The sequence below is a fragment of the Hemiscyllium ocellatum genome (genome assembly GCF_020745735.1).
Source record: "Hemiscyllium ocellatum isolate sHemOce1 chromosome 27 unlocalized genomic scaffold, sHemOce1.pat.X.cur. SUPER_27_unloc_12, whole genome shotgun sequence".
Taxonomy (NCBI): Eukaryota; Metazoa; Chordata; class Chondrichthyes; order Orectolobiformes; family Hemiscylliidae; genus Hemiscyllium; species Hemiscyllium ocellatum.
In genome coordinates this window covers 587890-610924 of record NW_026867479.1, presented here as the reverse complement: position 1 = coordinate 610924, position 23035 = coordinate 587890, and the positions used below count along the sequence as shown (strand labels likewise).

The window sequence follows — 23035 nt, the reverse complement described above, 5'->3', positions numbered from 1 at the left end:
CTGGTCCCCCTGGGAGCAGATACGGCAGAGGCAGAGGAATTGGGTATACGGGATGGCATTTTTGCAAGAGGTAGGATGGAAAGAGGTGTAATCCATGTAGCTGTGGGAGTCGGTGGGTTTGTAAAAAAAAAAATGTCAGTGTCAAGTCGGTCGTCATTAATGGAGATGGAGAGGTCCAGGAAGGGGAGGTAGGTGTCAGAGATGGTCCAGGTAAATTTAAGGTCAGGGTGGAATGTGTTGGTGAAGTTGATGAATTGCTCAACCTCCTCGCGGGAGCATGAGGTGGCGCCAATGCAGTCTTCAATGTAGCGGAGGAAGAGATGGGGAGTGGTGCCAGTGTAATTACGGAAGATCAACTGTTCTACATAGTCAACAAAGAGACTGGCATAGCAGGGGCCTATACGTGTGTCCACGGCTACCCCTTTGGTCTGGAGGAAGTCGGAGGATTCAAAGGAGAAATTGTTAAGGGTGAGGACCAGTTTGGCCAAACGAATGAGAGTGTCGGTGGAAGGGTACTGTTGGGGATGTCTGGAGAGGAAAAAACGGGGGGCTTGGAGGCCCTGGTCATGGCGGATGGAGGTGTAGAGGCATTGGATATCCATGGTGAAGATGAGGCGTTGGGGGCCGGGGAAACAGAAGTCTGGGAGGAGGTAGAGGGCGTGGGCGGTGTCACGAACGTATGTGGGTAGTTCCTGAACTAGGGTGGATAGGACAGTGTCGAGGTAGGTCGAGATAGGTAGTGGGGCAGAAGCATGCTGAGACAATGAGTCGGCCAGGGTGGTCAGGCTTGTGGATCTTGGGAAGGAGGTCGACTCTCGGTCTGCCATTTTGAAGAAAGGAGTTTTCCAATCTAAAGGATCCTCCCCTGAAACTAATGAGGTGTGGAAAATTAAAACCAATGCATTAACTATTTCACTAGCTAGTTTTTCTTTAAGGGTCTAGAATGAAATACTTTGGCCAACTGGGACTTGTGAACTCTTAGTTCCAACGGGTTACTCAGCACTACTTCCCTGGTAATTGTAATCGTCTTCAGTTCCTCCTTCCCTTTCAATTCCTGATTTCCATCTAGTTCTAAGCTGTTACTTGTATCCTCTCTAGGTGAAGACAGATTCAAGCTCTTTTCAATTCTCTGACCATCTCTTTATCCTCTGTTATTGAATCTCCACACTCATTTTTTTTTTGATGAACCAACACTTACTTTGTTAACTTTTTTAAAGAAAAGCTGACAAAACTTTCCTTCCTGTTTTTATATTTTTTGGCTAACTTTCTAACTCTAATTGCTGTGCTCCTGCCTCCATTATTTCTGATGTTTGCCCCAGCTCTTAACTCTCGCATCAACCTGACTGCATATTGTATGGAACCGACCTTGGTTAAGTGTTGCAAAACACACAAGGGCAAATTTTTCATCTCCAGAAAGTCTTAGTACTGAACACGATAACATTCACTTTGAAATATTATTCATTCATAAGCACACCCTCCGATTCAAAATCCCACAATGACACCCAGTTTTGTTATGATCTTTAATTTTGAAGAGAAATTTGAATACCCAGTGATTAACTGGAAGAACTGTTCGTGAGGTTTTCACGTTTTTAAACAAAAACAAATCAACTAGATTAATATAGCAGAATAGCACGTATGGCTTTAATTTGTAAATCTAGTTTTCTTTCGAGTGACAGAGAGGTCCACACCAGATGAGGATCTAATACCTGGATTTAGGCTGTTGTCAGGAGCTTTTATTAACCACAAAATGGCATTTCAATATAAAGTAATATAACAACATGGCTTCAGGCTGCAAATTAACACTGTTTAAAATGGCTAAAAGCTGCATTTCTGCATTAACTGGATTACAAATTAAGCAAACAATGCTTTCTTCATAGTATGGATCTAATTAAGCTAGATAAGACATTACTGACCATCCCAGCTAACCTTGAAGCACAAGTATGAGGAGATTGTTCCCAGGAAATAGCATTGGGTTAACCTGTTGCCCATTATGTAATTTTATTACATTTTATTGGATTTACTCTGTAATTAAGGCTGTATTGTCTCTTGAGAAACATATGAAAATTCATATTTTATTCCAAGTTAATCATACAGTTTCTCCAAGGAACACAGAATCTTTTAATATCTGTGTTGCTGGACAAATCATTGCCCGGCCGTTACTAATTAAAGTGTGAAACCTTGCTGAAGCAGACCATACTCCTAGTGTTCATTTAACTGATCTCGGAACTGAGAGACCCCTCCCGGGATTGAGATCTTCAACTCTCACTGTGGTTTTGGTGTGACCCATGATTACAGAGACTTGTGGGAACATAGAGGATTTGTAACCCTCACGGGGCAGACGAATAGTATTGCTGTTTTGTCCAATCAATCTGGCAGCTATCAAGATGTTCACCTCGTGCTGAGCAATGGATACAGTCTTCCAAAGGAATGAACATATGAATGCTGCTGCCAAGCAGGCAGCCTTACACCCCAAACGTCTGGTCCCATTGGGTCCCCAGCAAAACCCGGATAGAGACAATAGGGGGATAGGAATGCCAGGCCTGGCTATGGGACTGAAATCACAGGGGAAGCCCCCCGCAGAGCAGGACAAACTATGGCCTCAAATAGGGTACTCCCTCGATCAGGTTTATTTAGAAGCACTGGCGTTCGGAGTGCTGTTCCTTCGTCAAGTGGTTATGGAGAATAATATAATAAGACACAGAATTTATAGAAAAACATGACAGTGTCCTGCCACTGAAATGATACATTGAACAAACCTGGATTGTTAAGTCTTTCATCTTTTCAAATGGGTTGCAGGTATCATTAATATGCAAATCCCAGAACTTCCTGGAAGGCACCTTATCAAGCGAACTTAAAGTTTTATTACAAAAAGTGACATTTGAGCTCAGCTCTTCAAATGTTCATTCACTCCTATGGACTTATGTGTGTGTTTGTGTGTGTGCGCATGAGAGAGAAAATGTCTATTTCCATCCTGTATATCTCTCTGTCTATTTGAGAACAGATGCCTTACTTCTGTTGGTGTAAATATTGTTGTAAATCATAGCTGGGTTCTCATAGATAGATGTAAGGGAGAGAGGATAGAATAAGAATCCTGGGAGACACCCATTTTTCGTTTACTTCCTAATGAATAAACATTAAACAACAGCACCTATTTCTTACAAATTTGGTTTCATTTTTCTTGTTTGATTCACTGTTAAGATTTAAGGGAGTCAAAATTCCCCCTGAGAATTCTGGGGGAGCCCTATTTCTGGTTTACTTTCTCATGAACAAACATTAAACACGAGCACCTATTCATTTCTAATTTGGCTTCATTTTTCTTGTTTGATTCCCTGCTGTGACTACACTGTGCCTGGATGGTTGACAGGCTGGAGAATGTGGGTTGGGGTTTGATTGACTGAATGCTTTATTGTTCCAGAAGGTGAAAAAGGGGACAAAGCTTCAGCAGAAATCCAGCAGAGCTGAGCACAGACCGACATACTCCTTGTGAACAGGGAAATCAACAGAGGTCAGAGAAACCAGGACCTGAAATCTGAGCTGACACCAGACTACCCTGTGCTCAGTGCTTTGATTAGCAATGCCAACCCTCTACCTTTACCAAGCTTCCCATTAGACAACACCCTCAATATACAGGATCTAATCCTGAAGCCATGTCTCTGTGAGGAGTCTCAGACCATAATTATTCACTTCAGTGTGTGCAGTTAATTCATTCACTTTTGTTACAATGTGGCACACATTCAGACTCACCATGTATCATTTCAATTTTTGTGATCTTTTTGATTGCTGGTACATTTACTCTCCCTGTCCCTTTCTCTGATGTTCGTTTTCCACATCACCTCACTGCTCACCGGCCTTGATTTGGATTGGCCATGCTAAATTGCCTATAATGACGATGTGCAGGTTAGGTGGGTTAGCCATGGGAAATGCAGGGTTACACAGTTACATAGCAATAGAAGCAGGAGAAGGCCATTTGGCCCGTCCAACCTGCTCTGCCATTCATTAAGATCATGGCTGATCTATTCATCATCTGAGATCCTCCTCCCTGCATTGTCCTAACTACCTTCAATTCCCCGAACATTGCAAAGCCCATCCAACTGTGTCTTGAATATACTTAATAAAGCTGCCTCTACTGCTTCCTTGGTCAGAGAATTCTATCGATTCACTACTGTCCAAGAAAAGCAGTTTCTCCTCATCTCTGTCCTGGTTTCATTCACCAGTAGAAATGACTCAATAAGTAGAGCTTCATCCACACAGTGCAATGAATTCCCACTTTGCACCAAAACCTGGGATTTACTCACTCACTCAGTTGCTGTCTCACAAACGCAGATTTCATTGTAACGTCTTCTGCTCCCATTAAGGGCAAAACATCTTTGAAAGCTGCTGTGAAACTCCAGCCTTCACAATCACACTTCTGCTCTCACTGAAGAAGATTAGAGTCATATAGAACGGAATCAGACCCTTTGTCCATCCACATATCATTCCTGATGAAGTGCTCGGGACCGAAATGTCAACTCTCATGGTCCTCAGATGCTGCCTGACCTACCACCTTTTCCAGCGCCACACTTTGACTCTAATCTCCAGCATCTGCAGTTCTCACTTTCTCCACATCCCAAAGTATCACCATTTAAACAATGAACCGCCTTTCTGCTTTTCTTTTCATAGCAAAGGCTATAACTTCATATTGTGGTACTGCATTTGCCACGTGTTTGCAAATTGTCATCTTCTCTACTTCGGGGAGACCGAGCGTAAACTTGGGGAACAGTTTGGTGAGCATCACAGCCGGGTCCGTAGAGGCCGTCTGGACCTCCCAGTCACCACCCATTTTAATTCCCCTTCCTACTCCCTTTCTGACAAGAACATCTTAGGCTTCCTCTATTGCCACAATGAACCATCCAGCAAATTGGGGGAACAACATCCCATCTTCCTCCCGGGCAGTCTATAGCCTGTAGGACTCAACATCGAGTTCTCCAATTTCAAATAACCTCTCTTTCAATCCCCGACTCCCTCCTCAGTCCTGTGCCCCTCATTTCCACTCCTTCCTGCCACCAACCTGATTTCTTCCCCCCCATTGACTAATCAGGCCGTACCCTCTCCCTGTCTTCACCTATCCCCACTTTAGCCCTAGCACCCATCCCCAGTCCTGAAGAAGGATTACACCTGAAACATCGACTTCTCCACTTCCTGATGCTGCCTGGTTTGCTGTGTCCTTCCAGCCTCCTGTCTGTCTATTTTGCCAATTGAGACACAGACCTGGACCACGTTTCTAGAGTCTGATCACTCCCTTTCCTTTCAGTTGCTGCAAGTCAACAATTTAACTCCGGAAAAAAGTAGAAATGGCAAAGGGGGCGAGAAAAGAGAGTGCCGTACTCACAGATCTTACACAGAGGAAGGAATTTGCAGGCTGAGTGAAGCTTAATGTGGATTCAGAAAGAGAGAAGCAGGAGCTGCACCTTCAGAAACTCATGGTCCAACTTCCTCATTCAGATGATGGGGTGGCTCTGATTGGCAGGAGGACCGGTTTCGTTCCGGTCCTCCACTGTTCCCTATTGGACCATCAAAGGAAGGTCGCGGTCCTTTTTTAGCGGAACGCGATGAGCATGTCCAGAGTTTTGCTGACACCGGTGGGTGTGTGCACTGCGTTGCTGACACCGGGAAACATGCGCAGTATGCTCACTGGAGATACTGGTGTTCCTGTCAGATTTTAAGAGTCCGAATGCCAACAGGAAAAAAGGGGTCGAGCTACAATTTGTTTTTCGCTGTGATTCGACATTGTATTATTTTTGTGTTCTGTCTGACTGCTCAACTTTTGTCTGTCTTTTCCCCGGGTTGGGGGGCAAGTCCAGAACTGGAGGGCATGGGTTTAGGGTGAGAGGGGAAAGGTTTCTGAGGGGTAACCATTTTGCACAGACGGTGGTGGGTGTCAGCCAGAGGAAGTGGTGGAGGCTAGTACAATGATAATATTTAGAATGCATCTGATGGGGATATGAATAGGACAGATTCAGAGGGATAAGGGGTCAAATACTGGCAAATGGGTCACTAGATTAATTTAGGATATCTGGTCGGCATAGACCGAAGGGTATGTTTCTGTGCTCTGTGACACTATTTCTAGACAGTTGGAACAACTTCACAAGACAAAGAGTAGGCCATTCACCCGTTACATTCAAGATCAGAGTGGTGCTAGAAATGCACAGCAGGTCAGGCAGCATCCAAGGAGCAGGAAAATTGGCGTTTCCGGCAAAAGCCTCGAATACTGCCTGACCGGCTGTGTTTTTCCAGCACCACTCCAATCTTGACTCTCATCTGCAGTGCTCACTTTCGCCCATTCACCCCTTCCAGCCTGTCCTGAGCAGCGGCCTGACTGCTTATTTCAGTGAAAGTTTCAGGTGAATTTCAGCAGCTCTTTTAAAAACTTGAATGAGCTTTCTGGCGTTAATGATGTTTCTGAAGATATCATTTTAGGTATTCTCAATTTTGAAGATCAGCCATTTCTCACCCCTCCCGACTCGCAGTTAGAGTCATATCTCTCTATCTCTATTCCCCCTCCCTTGAAGGACTTGATACAGCGGTCAAAGATGGTTCGAGGCTCGAGAAAGGATGGGTGTGGTGGGGCTGGGGAGAAAAGAGACAGAATGATGGGGGACAGAGAGACAAAAAATGGCGGTCAGAGGGTGCGGCAGAGACAGAAAATGAGTTGGGGGGGGAGAGTGGGCGTGGCGAAGTGGGAGATGGCACAGGGCAGATACACAAGATGGTCACTGAGCCTCAGTTGGCCAAATTGACACACAAGATGGCCGCCGGATCACAATATGGAGAGAAACAGCAGAGCAGATACAGACACTGCCGGGGGCCACCAGAATGCCAGCACAATGGACTCACAACCCAGGTGATTAGTTTAAGGCGGGTGGGGGAGAGAATACACATGAGTAATGAACACTGCCCGACGAAGTGTCTGGGTCCAGCCAACACCTCTTATAGAAATGCTAACAGCTTGATACAGACTCAATACCAAATGCTAATAGCCAGGGCTGCAGGAATCCTCCTTCTCAGGAAGAACAATTAGCGCCCATTACTACAACAATGGATTTCCATGCAGACATTGAAATGGACAATGTCTTCACTGAAACTGACAACGACTGTGCGGAAATTAACAAAGGCTGTGCCTGAACTGACAATGATTGTATCAACTATCAACGATTCTGCAAGGACTACCATAAACAAATCATGATACAAAGACAATAATCTCATCCCTGATCGATTGTATCACAAGATGTATAAAAGATTATTGAAGTGTGCTCCGGGTCGAGAGAAGTCTCGCAGCTGACACTGTGCTGTTGGTGTCTTTCTCTCCCCGGAGCCCCGGGATTTCCCTGTGCAAAGAACTCTGTCATTGAACCCCAATTCTGACTCCGAGCCTGGTGTTTTTCCCCACAACAGGGAAGAGAGAATGGAGTGGGGTGGGGAGAGGGAATGGGGTGGAGAGAGAGAATGGGGAGAGGGGAAAGAGAATGGGGGAGAGGGGAGAGAGAATGGGGAGGGAAAAGGAATGTGGGGGTGGGGGAAAGAGAATGGGGAGGGGAAAAGGAATGTGGGGGTGGGGGAGAGAGAATGGGGAGAGGGGAGAGAGAATGGGGGAAGGGGAGAGAGACTGAGGAGAGAGAAACCTGGGGGGAAGGGAGAGAGAATGGGGGAGAATGGACATGAGACAGAGAGTGTGCTGAGAGAGAATAGTGGGGGGCATATGGTGGGGAGAGAATAGATGGAGGGGACAGAGGATGGGGAAAGAAACGACAGGGATGCAGAGGGTTGCATGAGAGAGAATGGACAGGGTGTTCATAGGAAAGAGAGAGAATGGACAAGAAGCTGGGGCTGGAAAAAGAATGGATGGGGTGCTGCAGTTGGCGGGAGCAATGGACAGTGAGCGCTGAGGGCAGTGGGTGGAATAGATGAGGGGCTGTGAGGGTAGGGGAGAATGGACAGGGGGCACTGTGAGTGGCGTGGACTAATGGACAGGGGACACTAGGGGTGGTGAGGGATAATGGATAGGGGCGCTTGAGTGGCAGAGGAGAATGGATGGGAGTGCTGTGGGTGGCAGGTGAGAAATGGACAGGAGGCGCTCTGTGTGACCAAGATCAAAAAGGTTAATGACAGTCAACACTTATCAGATTGTTCCTGGAACAGAAAAACTTGCACTGAAGGCTCACAGAAGAGGGCTGTCTCATAGGTATCTTAAGTGTTAAGGTATACTGGCATATAGAGAGATGGTTTTGGTTGTTGGAGGTCAGTCATCTCAGTTCCAGGACAACTCTGCAAGAATCCATAGGGTAGTGTCTTAGGCTCAACCATCTTCATCAATGACCTTCCTCCATCATAAGGTCAGAGGTGGAGATTTTCGCCAATAATTGCACAATGTTCAGCACAGTTCACAACTCCTCACAAACTGAAGCAGTTCAGTTTGAAATGCAACAAGATCTTAACAATATCCAATGGGCTGATGAATGGCAAGTAACATGTATGCCATTCCAATGCCAAACAATGACTCATCCCCAAAAGAGATAATCTGACCACTGCCCCGTGATATTCAACAGTGTTACTGTCACTAAACACCCCACTCTCAACGTCATTGGGGTTTACCATCGACCAGAAACTCAAATAGACTAATCACAGACACAATGGCAACATGAGCAGGCAACAGATCAGGAATACTGTGGAAGTGACTCACCTTCTGACTCCCCAAACCCTGTCCATCTTCTACAAGGCACAAGTCAACAGTGTAATGGAATACTCTCCCACCAGCTTGGATGGGTGTAGCTTCAACAACATTCAAAAAGCTTGATATCATCCAGGTCAAAGTCGCCTTCTTGATTGGCACCATCTCCACATACATCCATTCCCTCTGCCCACTGTTAAGAAGCAGGAATGTGTACGGTGTACAAGATGTACCACGGAAATTCACAAAATATACTTAGAAATATCTTCCAAACCAACAACCACTTCCATTTAGAAGGACCAGGGCAACAGATACTTGGGAACACAACCTCTTGTAAATACCCCTCCAATCCACTCACCATCTTGACTTGGAAACATATTGCTGTTCCTTCAGTGTCCCTGGGTCTATATCTTGGAATTCCCACCCAAAGGACATTGTGGGTCACCGTACCATTATGGATCACAGCAGTTGAAGAAGGCGGGTCACCACCACCTTCTCAAGGGGAACGAAATGCTGGCCAGCCAGCGATGCACATGTACCATGAGTAACTTTTAATAAATGATTGAAACAGAGATTTGGAACCCGCAAACTAAACAAAAATCGAGGTTCAGGTGGAACAGATATCGGGCTTTGATTCTGTCCTGATGTGAGGACAAATAAAGAGTGCTGCACTGACACCGAATTGGAAATAGTGTTTAGAGTTGAATGCCTGCAGTGTTTCACTCAGTGTATCAATCTAATATCGATTAAAGATTAGTTCCTGACGTATACATTACCAACACACGAAAAGGGACGGTTAAGAAGGCATATGGAATGCTTGATCTCATCTCTTTAATGGCTGATGTAACACCCACAATCCCATGCGATCAGTAAACCGTTCTATCGGCAGTGAGCAGTGCTGATCGTGCGCATGTGTGAAATCGACTTGGGCCCCGCCCCTCATCGCTCTGATGGACGGGGAGACGAACCTTTGGGAAACCCTGAAGGACCGGAAGGAGCCTGGTCCTACTGCCAATCAGAGCCCTCCTATTGTCTCAATGCGGATGGTTTTGATCATGAGCTTCTGAAGCTGCTGCTACACTCTCTCTCTCTGAATGAAGGTTGAGCTTTATTCCAGATTGCAACTTCCTTCCTCTGTTTAACATCTGGGAATACCGCACTCTCTTTTCTCGCCCCCTTTCCCATTTCTTTTCACATCCTTGGGTTCAGCTGTTGGTTTGTAGGAGCTGAGGAAAAAGGAAGTCAATCGAGGTGAAGGGACAGACTCTGGAAAAGGTTCTGTGTCTATTAATGTTTGACAGGCTTTGTTTCCTGAGCTTGAGACATTTACTTGTCTGGCAAAAAAGGATGGCCTCTTGATCCAATTTGGGGATGGAAGGGGATTATGCTGTGGGTGACTTGCTCGTAGTAGTCCAATAAGTATTGGATAAGTAATCATGACACACAAACCTTGAGTTATTGACTGTTTACTCGGGAGCTCACAGGGAGAGCCAAGTCAACCCAATAATTACAAGTCACTCCAACGACAAAGAAAGTTGTGTGATTATATAAGTCATAATCATTTAACAATTAGCAATCTGTTAATTGCAGGATATTGAGCAAACTGAGGCACTTTGCCCAGTCACGTAGTGTCTGGACAGTTTTGGTTAGAATCTGATAAGTATACAATAGGTCCTTGCAAAGAGAAGAATATTCCCATGGAAGGAAAGAATTTTATCAGGTAGCAGTACAGCTGCAAGGCCGAATGTCTCTGCTGAGCCTGGGAAACACAATCTTAGCCTGGGAAACATAAGCTTTGGCAAGCAGGCACTAAGTGAGATTGAAAGTGGTTTCCAGGTTTTTAATATGTGACAAAATGGCTGACCAGAAAATAATAATTCTCCCACAATGCCTCCCTTCTTTCCTTTCACCAAATCAGGAGGTCAGTTCAGAGGAACCGGCAAAAGGAGGGATGTAGCGGACCCAGTGGGGCTTGTTGGCGATGGGGGTTTAGAGTCGCCAAGGTAACTGTCATAGTCCAGGTCACCAGGATCAGGAGAGAGAGTGTCAATGAAACCATCCATTGGTGTGGAAATGTCAGAAATGAGAAGCGGCACAAGTTGGAAAGATGCTGGGATATTTGGCATCAGAAGGCAGCTGAAATGGGCACAGCACTGTTTCTGGAAAATAATGCCATGTGCTCGCCGAACAAAACCAGCAATGAGAAGCACAAGACCCTGGAAGAGAGCGGAAGCCCAAGAGCCAAGCCAGCCACCCATCCATGTCCAAAGGTCCCAACGGGGAGTAGTGTCATGGAGGGCGCCTTGCCAATGTGGGCGGCAATGTTAGTAATGTTGTCACTGGAGTCAGGGATGTAGGTACAGCAGTCAGAGCCGACCAGGGCACAAGTGCCTCCTTTCTCGGCTAACAGGGAATCGAGGGCCATGTGACTTTGGAGAGTAATGGTGCAGACAGAGACCATCCCTGCATTGAGCAGATCAAAGGCTGAAGATGTGGCATTGGCAATCTCTTCCAGAGTGGTAGCAATTCACTAACCCTCAACCTCAAGGTGGAGGGTAGCAGAGGGAGGGGAGAAGGTAGAGAAAAGGTGCTGAAAAGTTGTGAGCGCTCTCTTGATTTGTGGTTTGGAAGTCTCAAAAGACAAAGTGAGGGAGTGGTAAAGGAAAAGGACACCGTAACCTAAATCCCAGCTGCCAGTCCAGGAGGTAGGCAGCCAGGGGGAGGCCGTATGGCCACAAATGAAATCAGTGCCATTGAAGGGCAACAAATGATTGCATTGGGTTCCAATCCAAAAGGTGGGAAATGGGGAATTGATGGTGGTCTTGTTGGGAACCCTGAGGTTAAGTATGATCTTGTCTGCAGTGGGCTGGGAAGCAGTTAAAGAGTAGGAAGTGTAGATACTTACTGAAACCAGCCAGCCATCCTGAGGGATGCTTACTCTTCATGCAAATACTTCCTAGAGGTGGAGTCATGGCAGTGAGATTGGTGAGGAACAGGGAGGGTAGTGTACGGGAGGGGTTGTATTTTTTTTCTCTTCTCTACCCCCACACTACTGCCTAACTGCAGGAGTGCTTATATTTTCCCCTACACCCATGTTGTGTGTGCAGGTGTGAGACACAGTGAAAGACAACAAGTGCACAAATCTTTATTCAATTTCCACCACCAGGAAGAAAGGAAACACCTGAGTGGCCAGTGACAAGCAGTGCCCCTCTCAGAGGGCAATGCTGCATGATCAAATAGTGAGGGGGAGGGCAGCGATCAAATCAAAATAGAGTTGGAGGGGAAAATAATACACTCCACTCCCTGCGGTGCCCACCTCTCTCTGAACAGTCCTAAGTTATTGGTGGGCACCGCGTGCTCCTTCTCCAGAGACATCCCGGCTCTGTCATACCCACAGAGGAGGGGCAGGCAGTCGGCCCTAATGACCCCCTCCACAGCCTGCTGCCTGGAGCTGTTTATGGCCAGTTTGGCCAGGCCCAGGAGCAGACCCACGAGGAGGTACTGTGACCTGTCCTCCCCACTTCGCACCGGGTGCCCAAACATCACAGGAGTGATCGTATTGAGGCTGGAACCAACCCTTGAATGTATCCATTGTATATCCCACTGATTGCCAGCGGAGATGGGTATTATCCCTGTCAGAGTTTGAGGTGCTCACCCTCTTATGAAACCAGACGGATGTGAGAAGTTGTGACAGCAGCAGAATGACCCTGATGCAGCCCCCATTCAGCAGGGTCAGATTCATTAAAAGATATGGATCTCAGGGGGATCCCTCCCTTGGAGTGAGTGGGAATATGGGCACAAACCCAGCAGCTGGAGAGGTTGTCCTTTTCTGCATAAAGGTATGTCCTGTACAAAAAAGTATTAAACTGTAATTTCTGTTTACTAGAGGTTATCAGGCCCAATCAAACATAGTTAGTGAAAGAAAGATAAGGAAGAGTACAGTGAAAGGCAGAATGATGAGACTGAGCCATTCACGGATGAAGGCTGAAGATGTGTCTCTGACGGGGTCTTCTGGTGTTCCTCCAGGAGGTGGCGCTGGTTTGCATTGTGCTGTGTGTGTCCATGCGGCCTCCCCATGACCTTGCCTGCTGAACGGGGAACCAGCAGGACTAGGAACGGGCCTTTCCATCTCAGCTCCAATATGCCCCAGTCCTAATGCTGAGGCTTGGCGTACCCGTGAATGTAAACTTTGAAGAGTTTTGGTTAACTGATGCAAATATTTCTGTCAGCTGTTTCAGCCATTGGGATGGTTTTGATTTATCTACTGAATACATCTACTCTTATTAGACAATATTCATAACAATGTACGCGAGGTGATTCTATAAAAGCAAGTTGTAGATAGCGGAAAACGGCCTACCAGGCAGGGAGGTGTTTAACAACCTCAGGGCATCCCTCTTACAGCATGCATCCTGTTTGTTTACAAATTAAATATGCTTCAGCTCTTTTCCTCGCTGCTTTCTGGAAATCTGGGTGACATCAGGTTTGTAATACAGTATTAACCATTCCCTCCTTGCCCAAGTATGTACATTAAAGCACATAATCAATTGAAAAAGGCTGCAGCAAAGAAGGAACACAAACCAGTCCATCAGGGATCACCCACATTTCGCTTTGAGTATCGAGGGAGTACCCTATTTGAGGCCATAGTTTGTGGTCTTCAGCAGGGGGCCTCCCCTGTGATTTCAGTCCCATACCCAGGCCTGGCATTCCTATCTCCATATTGTCTCTATCCGGGTTTTGGGGTGTAAGGCTGCCTGCTTGGCAGCAGTATTTATCTGCTCATTCCTTTGGAGACTGTATCCATTGCCTCAGCGTGAGCTGAACATCTTGATAGCTGCTAGATTGATTGGACAAAACGGCATTACTATTAGTCTGCCCCATGGGGGTTAAAAATCCTCTACGTTCCCACAAGTCTCTGTAATCATGGCTCTCACCAAAAGCACAGTGAGAGTTGAAGATCTCAATCCCCGGGAGGGGTGTCTCAGTTCCGAGATCAGTTAAATGAACACTAGGAGTATGGTCTGCTTCAGCAAGGTTTCACACTTTAATTAGTAACGGCCGGGCAAAGATTTGTCCAGCAACACAGATATTAAAAGATTCTGTGTACCTTGGAGAAACTGCGTGATTAACTTGGAACAAAAAGCAATCTTTATATGTTTCTTCAGAGACAGTACAGCTGTAAGTACAGAGTAAATCCAATAAAATGTAACAAAATTATATAATGGACAACAGGTTAACCCAATGATATTTCCTGGGAAACAATGTAGTTTCACATGCATTATCTCCTCATACTTGTGCTTCAAGGTTAGCTAGGGTGGTCAATAATGTCCTATCTAGCTTAATTAGATCCATACTATGAAGAAGGCACTGTTTGCTTAATCTGTAATTCAGTTAGCTCAGGAATGCAGAAATGCAGCTTTTAGCCATTTTAAACACCGTGTTAATTTGCAGCCTGAAGCCATATTGTTCTATTACTTTATATTGAGATGCCATTTTGTGGTTAATAAAAGCTCCTGACAATAGCCTAAATCCAGGTATTAGATCCTCATCTGGTGTAGATCTGCTCCGTCACACAAAAGAAAACTAGATTTAAAGCCATACATGCTATTCTGCTAATTTAATCCAGTTGATTTGTTTTTGTTTAAAAATGTGAAAACCTCGTGAACAGTCCTTCCAGTTAATCACTGGATATTCAAATTTCTCTTCAAAATTAAAAATCATAACAAAACTGGGTGTCATTGTGGGATTTTGAATCTGGAAGATGTGCTTGGTAAAGTTTGGAAGAACAATATTTCAAAGTGAATGTTATCGTGTTCAGTCTAAGACTTTCTGGAGATGAAAAATTTGCCCTTGAGTGTTTTGCAACACTTAACCAAGGTCAGTTCCATACAATATGCAGTCAGGTTGATGCGAGAGTTAAGAGCTGGGGCAAACATCAGAAATAATGGAGGCAGGAGCACAGCAATTAGAGGTAGAAAGTTAGCCAAAAATATAAAAACAGGAAGGAAAGTTTTGTCAGCTTTTCTTTAAAAAAGTTAACAAAGTAAGTGTTGGTTCATCAAAAAAAATGAGTGTGGAGATTCAATAACAGAGGATAAAGAGATGGTCAGAGAATTGAAAAGAGCTTGAATCTGTCTAGCGAGGATACAAGTAACACCCTGGAACTAGATGGAAATCAGGAATTGAAAGGGAAGGAGGAACTGAAGACAATTACAATTATCAGGGAAGTAGTGTTGAGTAAACTGTTGGAACTATGAGTTCACAAGTCCCAGTTGGCCAAAGTATTTCATTCTAGAACCTTCAAGAAAAACTAGCTAGTGAAATAGTTAATGCATTGGTTTTAATTTTACAAACCTCATTAGTTTCAGGGGAGGTTTCTTTAGATTGGAAAACTCCTTTCTTCAAAACGGCAGACCGAGAACAGGAAACTGCAGACCATTTACCTTAACATATGTCATAGGGAAAATGTTCAAAGCTATGATTAAAGATGTGATGACAGGGCACTTGTGTAAGTTCAGGCAGCGTGAATCTGTTTTTGTCAATGGGAAATAATGTTGTAATAATGTTTTGAAGAACTGCCTTTCCGCATTGCGACTGAGCTGATGAATCTCCAGTGCCGACAGGGAATGGAATCCCTTCCCACAGTCCCCAGGCTTCTCCTCAGTTCTGGTGTCCTTTTAGCTCCCAGTTTCTGATGAACAATTGAAACTGTGATCACACTCAGGAAACGTGTACAGTCACCCCCTGCTGCGAACAGTGTAATATTTCTTCATCTGTGTAACTTCCCACAGACAGCTCACTGGGGCACACTCTCTCCCAAAATGAGGAAAAGACATACAAAAGTTGAGGAGTCAGACAAAATACGCAAGCAATAAAATGTCGAAATACGGCGGGGGGTGGTGGGTGGAATTGTGGCTCTCCCGCTTTTTTCCCTGTTGCCATTTGGACACTCAAAATCCCAAAGAGCATACTGCGCATGTTTGCCGGTGTCAGCAACGCAGTGCACATATTTGTCGGTGTCAGCAAACATTTGGGCATGCTCGTCACTGTGCGTTTAAAAAGGGCGGGACCTTTTCTTGATTGCCCAATAGGAACCTCTGGAGGACCGGAAGGACGTTGGTCCTCCTGCTAATCAGGGTCACCCCATTGTCTGAATGCGGAAGTTGGACCGTGAGGTTCCGAAGTTGCTGCTAGTGTCTGAATGAAGGTTGAGCTTTATCCCAGACTGCAAATTCCTCTGTCCATTATTTGTGAGTACGGCACTCTCTTCTCTTGCCACCTTTTCAATTTAATTTTCATTCTGGGGTTCAGTTGTTGACTTGCAGCAACTAAAAGGAAAGGGAGTGTGTCGGGGTGGGGACAGACTCTGGAAACGTCGCTCCAGGTCTGTGTCTTAATTGGTAAAATAGACAGGCAGGAAGTTGGAAGAACACAGCAAGCCAGGCAGTACCAGGAGGTGGAGAAGTCAATGTTTCGGGTGTAACCCTTCTTCAGGATTGGGGATGGGTGTAGGGGGTGATGTAGATAAAGGGTGTGCTGGGTGGTGAAGTGGGCATAGGTGTAGACAGGTAGAGGGTTCGACCTAGACAAAAGGGAGGACTGCAGATGCTGGAAACCAGAGTTTACTCAGGGCGCTGCTGGAAAAACATAGCAGGTCAGGCAGCATTCAACACCAGGAGAATCAACGTTTCAGGCGTGAGCCCTGAAGAGCCCTGAAGTCCTCCCTTTCTCTTCACTGGAAGCAGAAGAGTTTGACTGAAGTGTATTGGTGTTAATGCCTTGATGTCTCATTTTGCTCCCACCTTCTCGGGGTCATTAACCATTTTGTGTCTGGTCCTTCCTCAAGAAGCTGCATTGCAGGTTCACCCTGAATTGACACTATCTTTTTGCTTCCCGAAATCAGACCTGCTCACTCTCAGCAGGATCCCAGTGTTGTGAAAGATACTAACTTTCAGGTGGAGGTATCCAAAATTCAGAGAGATGTCAGTCTTGATGTTTTTGCTTTTCTGCCCCTGTAAGACCCTGAATCAGCACCTTCAGGAGAATGAGTTAGAGCGGAGTGAGAACAGAGGGGAAAGGAGAGTGGGATGGTGCTTTCAATTTTGTGGAACAACAAAAGAATATTCCACAGAAAATAGAGTTGCTTGTTCTGAAGTTCTACCCAGCACTGATAGTGATGACTTTTGTAATCTCTTTTTGCAGAGTATTTGAAAATCTGAAGACTGAAGTTTCAAAATCAATGGATGAAGGGCTTATACCTGAAACATTGACTCTCCTGCTCCTCGGATGCTGCCTGACCTGCTGTACTTTTCCAGCGCCACATTTTTCGACTGACTCTCCAGTGTCTGCAGTCCTCACTTTGATGTCAATGTCTGACAGTCACTCAATCCATCGGGACAGCAACGATTTTTGACTGTGATTCCTGTGAGAGGAATCAACGCTTTTTGGTTCCAGTTTGAGGACGTTTTCAGCATCAGTGGGACTGGACAGGAGACCTCACTGTTACAGCACATTGTGTGCTTGGAGCCTGAAACAGTTATAAGGCCTGGGAAGGGGATTTCACGGCAGGGAGGGGCTCTACACGTGTTCCTGTACAGTTGAAGCTGTAGCCATGGAGAAACCTGAGGAATCCCGTCCTGTGGAGGAACCGTGGAAGTGTGGCGACTGTGGGAAAGGCTTCCGTTTCCTGTCTGCCCTGGAGACTCATCGGCGCAGTCACACCGGGGAGAGGCCATTCCCCTGCACTGACTGCGGGAAGGCCTTCAGACATTCCTCCCACCTGCTGGCCCACCAACGGGGCCACACGGGGGAAAGGCCCTTCAGCTGCCCAGAGTGCGGGAAGGCCTTCAGCACTTCCTCCACCCTGCTGAGCCACCAGCATGTCCACACAGGAGAGAGGCCGTTCACCTGCCCTGAGTGTGGGAAGGCCTTCAGGTATTCCTCCACGCTGCGGACCCACCGGCGTTTCCACACAGGGGAAAGGCCGTTCAGCTGCTCCGAGTGTGGGAAGGCCTTCAGGTATTCCTCCGCCCTGCGGAGCCATCGGCGCGTCCACACAGGGGAGAGTCCCTTCAGCTGCCCCGAGTGTGGGAAGGCCTTTACCCGCGTCTCTGCCTTGCGGATCCACACCGGGGAGAGACCCTTTACCTGCCCCGAGTGCGGGAAGGCCTTTACCGACATCTCCTCCCTGATGAAGCATCAGCGGATCCATACTGGGGAGAGGCCCTTTACCTGCTCTCAGTGCGGGAAGGCCTTCAGCACATCCTCCCACCTACTGATCCATCAGCGTGTCCACACAGGGGAGAGACCGTACACTTGCCCTCACTGTGGGAAGGGCTTCAGGTATTCCTCCTCCCTGCTGACCCACCAGCGGATCCACACGGGGGAGAGGCCTTTCAGCTGCCCCGACTGTGGGAAGGCCTTTTGCGATTCCTCCACCCTGCTGACCCACCAGCGTGTCCACACAGGGGAGAGACCGTACACCTGCCCTCAGTGCGGGAAGGGCTTCACCCGCTCCTCCCACCTGCGGAGACACCAGCGGATCCACACGGGGGAGAGACCCTTCAGCTGCCCCGAGTGCGGGAAGGCCTTTACCGACATCTCCTCCATGATGAAGCATCAGCGGATCCACACCGGGGAGAGACCGTACACCTGCTCTCAGTGCGGGAAGGGCTTCACCCGCTCCTCCCAACTGCGGAGCCACCAGCGAGTTCACGTGCCGTTGCAGGGGGATTGAAGGAGTTACGGCCGAGTCCCATTATCGATTGGACTATCAACCCAGTTCCGGAGATTCCCGGGTTTGAATCCCCCCACGACAGATGGCAGAATTGGTATTCGGTCAGAAATGTGGAGTTTGGAATCTAACAATGAGACTGTTTCAGGGAGGGGTGGTGCAGGGGGGAAAGCCCCCATCTGATTTACTCTCTCCCTTGTTAGGGAAGGGAACCGCCATTGTGGGAGAGGATTCACTCAGTCATTCCAGCTGCATCCTTTACCCGGTTTGGCCTACACATGACTCCAGACCCACAGCAGTCTGGTTGACTCTACACTGCCCTCCCCCCACTGGCAAAGGAGCGGGGAGAAACTTACTTGGAGACAGGGTATGAGTTGAAATTGCTGAGTGAGGCAATACTTCCTCAGGGTTACGGCTGTACCAAGGATCCAATTACAAAGGGACAACTTGGTGCTGGCCAATAGTAAAGGCAGTGGTGGGTGGGTAGGGACAGGGGAGGTGTGGTGTGTGCACTTTCACCTTGAGCTGTTCAAAAAGCAACTACTTTTTCTCTGCTTTTTTGCTGGGGGGATCTGAATCTGTAACAAAGTTGGGTTGCAATAAAGGTTACCTGAACTTACCACTGGGCTCAGACTCTCATTGAAAGCTTTGAGCTCCAAGAGGTTTTTTGTTTTAAAGCTGTCATTTCTTTCAGCCTCCTGCACTAAGCTTAGAACATAGAACAATCCAGCGCATCACAGGCCCTTCGGCCCTCGATGTTGCGCCGACCTGCGAACTATTCTCAGCTTGTCTCCCTACACTATCCCAAAATCAACCATGCACTTACCTAAGGATTGTTTAAATCTCCCTAATGTGGCTGAGTTGACTACCTTAGCCGGTAGGGCATTCCACTCCCTTACCACTCTCCGTGTAAAGAACTTGCCTCTGACATCTGTCTTAAAGCTATCACCCCTCAATTTGTAGTTATGCCCTCTCGTACAAGCTGACGTCATCATCCTAGGAAAAAGTCTTTCTCTGTCCACTCTATCTAATCCTCTGATCATCTTTTATGTCTCTACCAAATCCCCCCTTAGCCGTCTTCTTTCCAATGAGAAAAGACCCAAGTCTCTCAGCCTTTCCTCATAAGACCTTCCTTCCAGACCAGGCAACATCCTGGTAAATCTCCTCTGCACCTTTTCCAATGCTTCCACATTCTTTCTGAAATGGGGCAACTAGAACTGTACACAATATTCCAAGTGTGGCCGCACCAGCATGATACTGCGGTTCTGAAACTCAGTCCCTCTACCAATGAAACCTAACACACCATATGCCTTCTTAACAGCACTATCCACCTGGGTTGCAATGTTCAGGGATTTATGCACATGGACTCCTAGATCCCTCTGCACATCCACACTACCAAGAATCTTTCCATTGCCCAACTACTCTGCCATCCTGTTATTCTTCCTGAAGTGCATCACCTCACATTTAGCTGCATTGAACTCCATTTGCCACCTCTCAACCCAATTCTGCAGTTTATCCAAATCCCCCTGCAACCTGTAACATTCTTCCAAACTGTCCAGTACGCCACTGACTTTAGTGTCATCTGCAAATTTACTAATCCATCCACCTATGCCTGTGTCTCAGTCAGTTATAAAAATGACAAACAGCAGTGGTCCCAAAACATCCTTGTGGAACACCACTAGTAACTGGACTCCAGACTGAATATTTACCATCAACCACCACTCGCTGCCTTCTTCCAGTTTCTAATCGAAACTGCTAAATCACCCTCAATTCCATGCCTCTGTACTTTCTCCATCAGCATCCCATGTAGAACCTTATCAAAGGCTTTACTGAAGTCCAAGTATACCACGTCAACTGCCCTACCCTCATCCAAATGCTTGGTCACCTTCTTAAAAAAAACTCAATGAGGTTTGTGAGACACGACCTGCCTTTGACGAAATCATGTTGACAATCTGAAATCAAATCGTTGCTTGCCAGATGATTATAAATCTTATCTCTTATAATCCTTTCTAAAATCTTTCCTACAATAGAAGTAAGGTTCACTGATCTATAATTACCAGGGTCATCTTACCTGCTGCCCTCCTGAATAAGGGCACAACATTTGCAATCCTCCAGTCCTCAGGTTCTAAACCCGTAGACAATGACGACTCAAATATCAAAGCCAAAGGCTCTGCTATCTCCTCCCCAGCTTCCCAGAGAATCCTCGGATAAATCCCATCCAGCCCAGGGGACTTGTCTACTTTCACTCCTTCTTGAATTGATAACACCTGTGTGTAACTAGCCTCGATCCTTTCGAGTCTAATATCTTGTACCTCGTTCTTTTCCTGAGTGAACACCGATGAGAAATGTTCATTTAGCACCTCTCCGATCTCTACAGGGTCCACACTCCACTTCCCACTTCTGTCTTTGACTGGCCCTATTCCTACCCTAATCATCCTTTTATTCCTCACATACCTATAGAAAGCTTTCGGGTTCTCCTTTTATTCCATTTGCTGAAGACTGTTCGTGTCCTCTCTTTGCACTTCTTAACTCTCTCTTTAAGTACTTCCTCGGTGATCTGTAATTCTACATTGCCTCATCTGTACCATCTTACCTCATCAACACACAAGCCTCATGGAACAGCATCATTAGACACAGAACTTATATCGAAAGATCACTGTCATGCAACTGATAGAATATATTGAACAAACTTAGATAGTCTTCATCTCTTAGAATGGGTGTGGGCTTTGGTTCATTAATATGTAACAATGTTCTTGAGATGACATAAAATTTTATTAAAAAAAAATCTCCGCTCAGACAATGCATTAAAGGTGTGAGATTTGAGTCTGTCAGTATTCCAACCTTGAATCAGACCGGTTCTGTTTCCAAAGTCGGAATTTGTAAAATATTTGATGCATTGACTGCCTGCAGATTGTGTGCTTTTTGAACAAAATTGAATGTATCTGCAAATATAATTCTGCCAATACAATTTCACCCCAAAGAGTAGTGTGTGTGTGTGTCTGCATGTGAGTTTGTGCATGAGAATGCATGTGTGTGCATGCTTGGGAAAGTGAGAGTGATGGAGTATGAGGCTGCGAGTGAGAGAGAGCATTGAGGAGTGTGTGTGTCTGTCTGTGTGTGAGAGAGAGAGGCTGAATAAAAGCAAGGGGTTGTACAGTTAATGGACGAGCCATGAGTCGTGTTATAGAACAGACAGACGGGCGGTGTGTTCAGGTACATAATTCTTTGGAAGTTGTGTCACTGGTAGACAAGGTGGTTAAGGCGGCATTTCGCAACATTGCCTTCATTGTTCACACCACTGAGTATAGGGGTTGGGACATCACGTTGAGGTTGTACAGGATGTTGGTGAGGCCACTTTCAGAGTACTGAGTACAGTTCTAGTGGCCCTGTATGAGGAAGAATACTATGAGAGAGAGTTTAATAAAGATTTACCAGGATGTTGTAAGGACTGGAGGGTTTGAGTTATAAGGAGAGGCTGGGACCTGATTCACTGGAGCACGGGAGGTTGGGGGGTGACCTCAGTGAGATTGATAAAATCATGAGGAGTGGAGGTAAGGTGAGTAGAAAATGGCTCTTGCTTAGCGTAGGGGAACTCAAAACTAGGAGGGCATTATTTTTTAAATGTAAGGAGAGAGATTTAAAAGGAAGCAGAGGGGCAACATTTTGAAAAAGGGTGATTTGCATGTGGAATGAACTTACTGAGGATGTGGTAGATGCAGGTACAGTGACAACATTGAAACAGCATTTGGATGGGTAGATGAATAGAAAGGTTTAAAGGGATATGAGCCAAATGTAGGCAAGTGGGACTGGTTTAGTTTGGAATCCTGGTCGGCATGGACGAATTGGACCGAAGTGTCTGTTTCTGTGCTGTATACCTCTATTGAAACCAGTAGAATTCTGAAAGGGGCTGAACAAGATAGTTGCAGATAAAATGCCCCTTTGTGGGGAGGGTCTCGAAATCCGACAACGTGGAAGCAGGCCATTCAGCCCATCTATTTCACTCTGGCCCTCTGAACAGTATCCCATCCATACCCACCCCTTACTCCGTATTTCCCATGGCCAATCCACCCTAACCTGTACATCCCTGGTCACTATGGGTAACTTAGCACGGCCAATCCTCCCTAACCTACACTCTAATCTATAAATTACCTTCTCAAGAATGTAATTTAAGTGCAGGGCTTTTCTAAGAAAAATGTCAGTCTGACTCAACATTGGGACACAGACAGAATTCACAACTATTGTCTCTACTTATAAAAAGGGGAACGTCTCTTCGAAATGTAGATTCATTTAGATATAACTGCGTCACTTTACATATTAAGATATCCCTTTGAATGTGCCACATCCCTTTGAAATGTAATCTCGTCCATTTACATCTCTGTATTTGCGGAAATACCCGTTAAAATGTCCATGTCCCTTTAAAATGCAGATTGCCCCCTTTAGATATGAGGCCGTTCCGTTAGATGTCGGAATATCTGTTTAAATGGAGCCGTGAGCTTTCCCAATGTAGACAGGGCTCCTCGAAACGTGGCAGTGTCCCCCCTGCAGCTGCAGAGCGAGACAGGAGAGTTTGTTTTTGTGAATGAGCAGTTGTAGCGCGAGGT

General features: G+C 46.1%; 1 protein-coding gene across 1 annotated transcript in view; it reads left to right on the top strand.

Moving 5' to 3' along the window:
* LOC132807283 (zinc finger protein 850-like) overlaps window positions 1-19008 on the top strand; it is a 51331-nt gene extending 32323 nt beyond the window's left edge. The window contains exon 4 of the mRNA XM_060821554.1: window positions 17417-19008. Coding sequence (XP_060677537.1) covers window positions 17417-18437 — 1021 coding nt within the window. The 3' untranslated portion in view covers window positions 18438-19008. The remainder of the gene's footprint in view (window positions 1-17416) is intronic.
* The last annotated feature ends 4027 nt before the right edge of the window (window positions 19009-23035 follow it).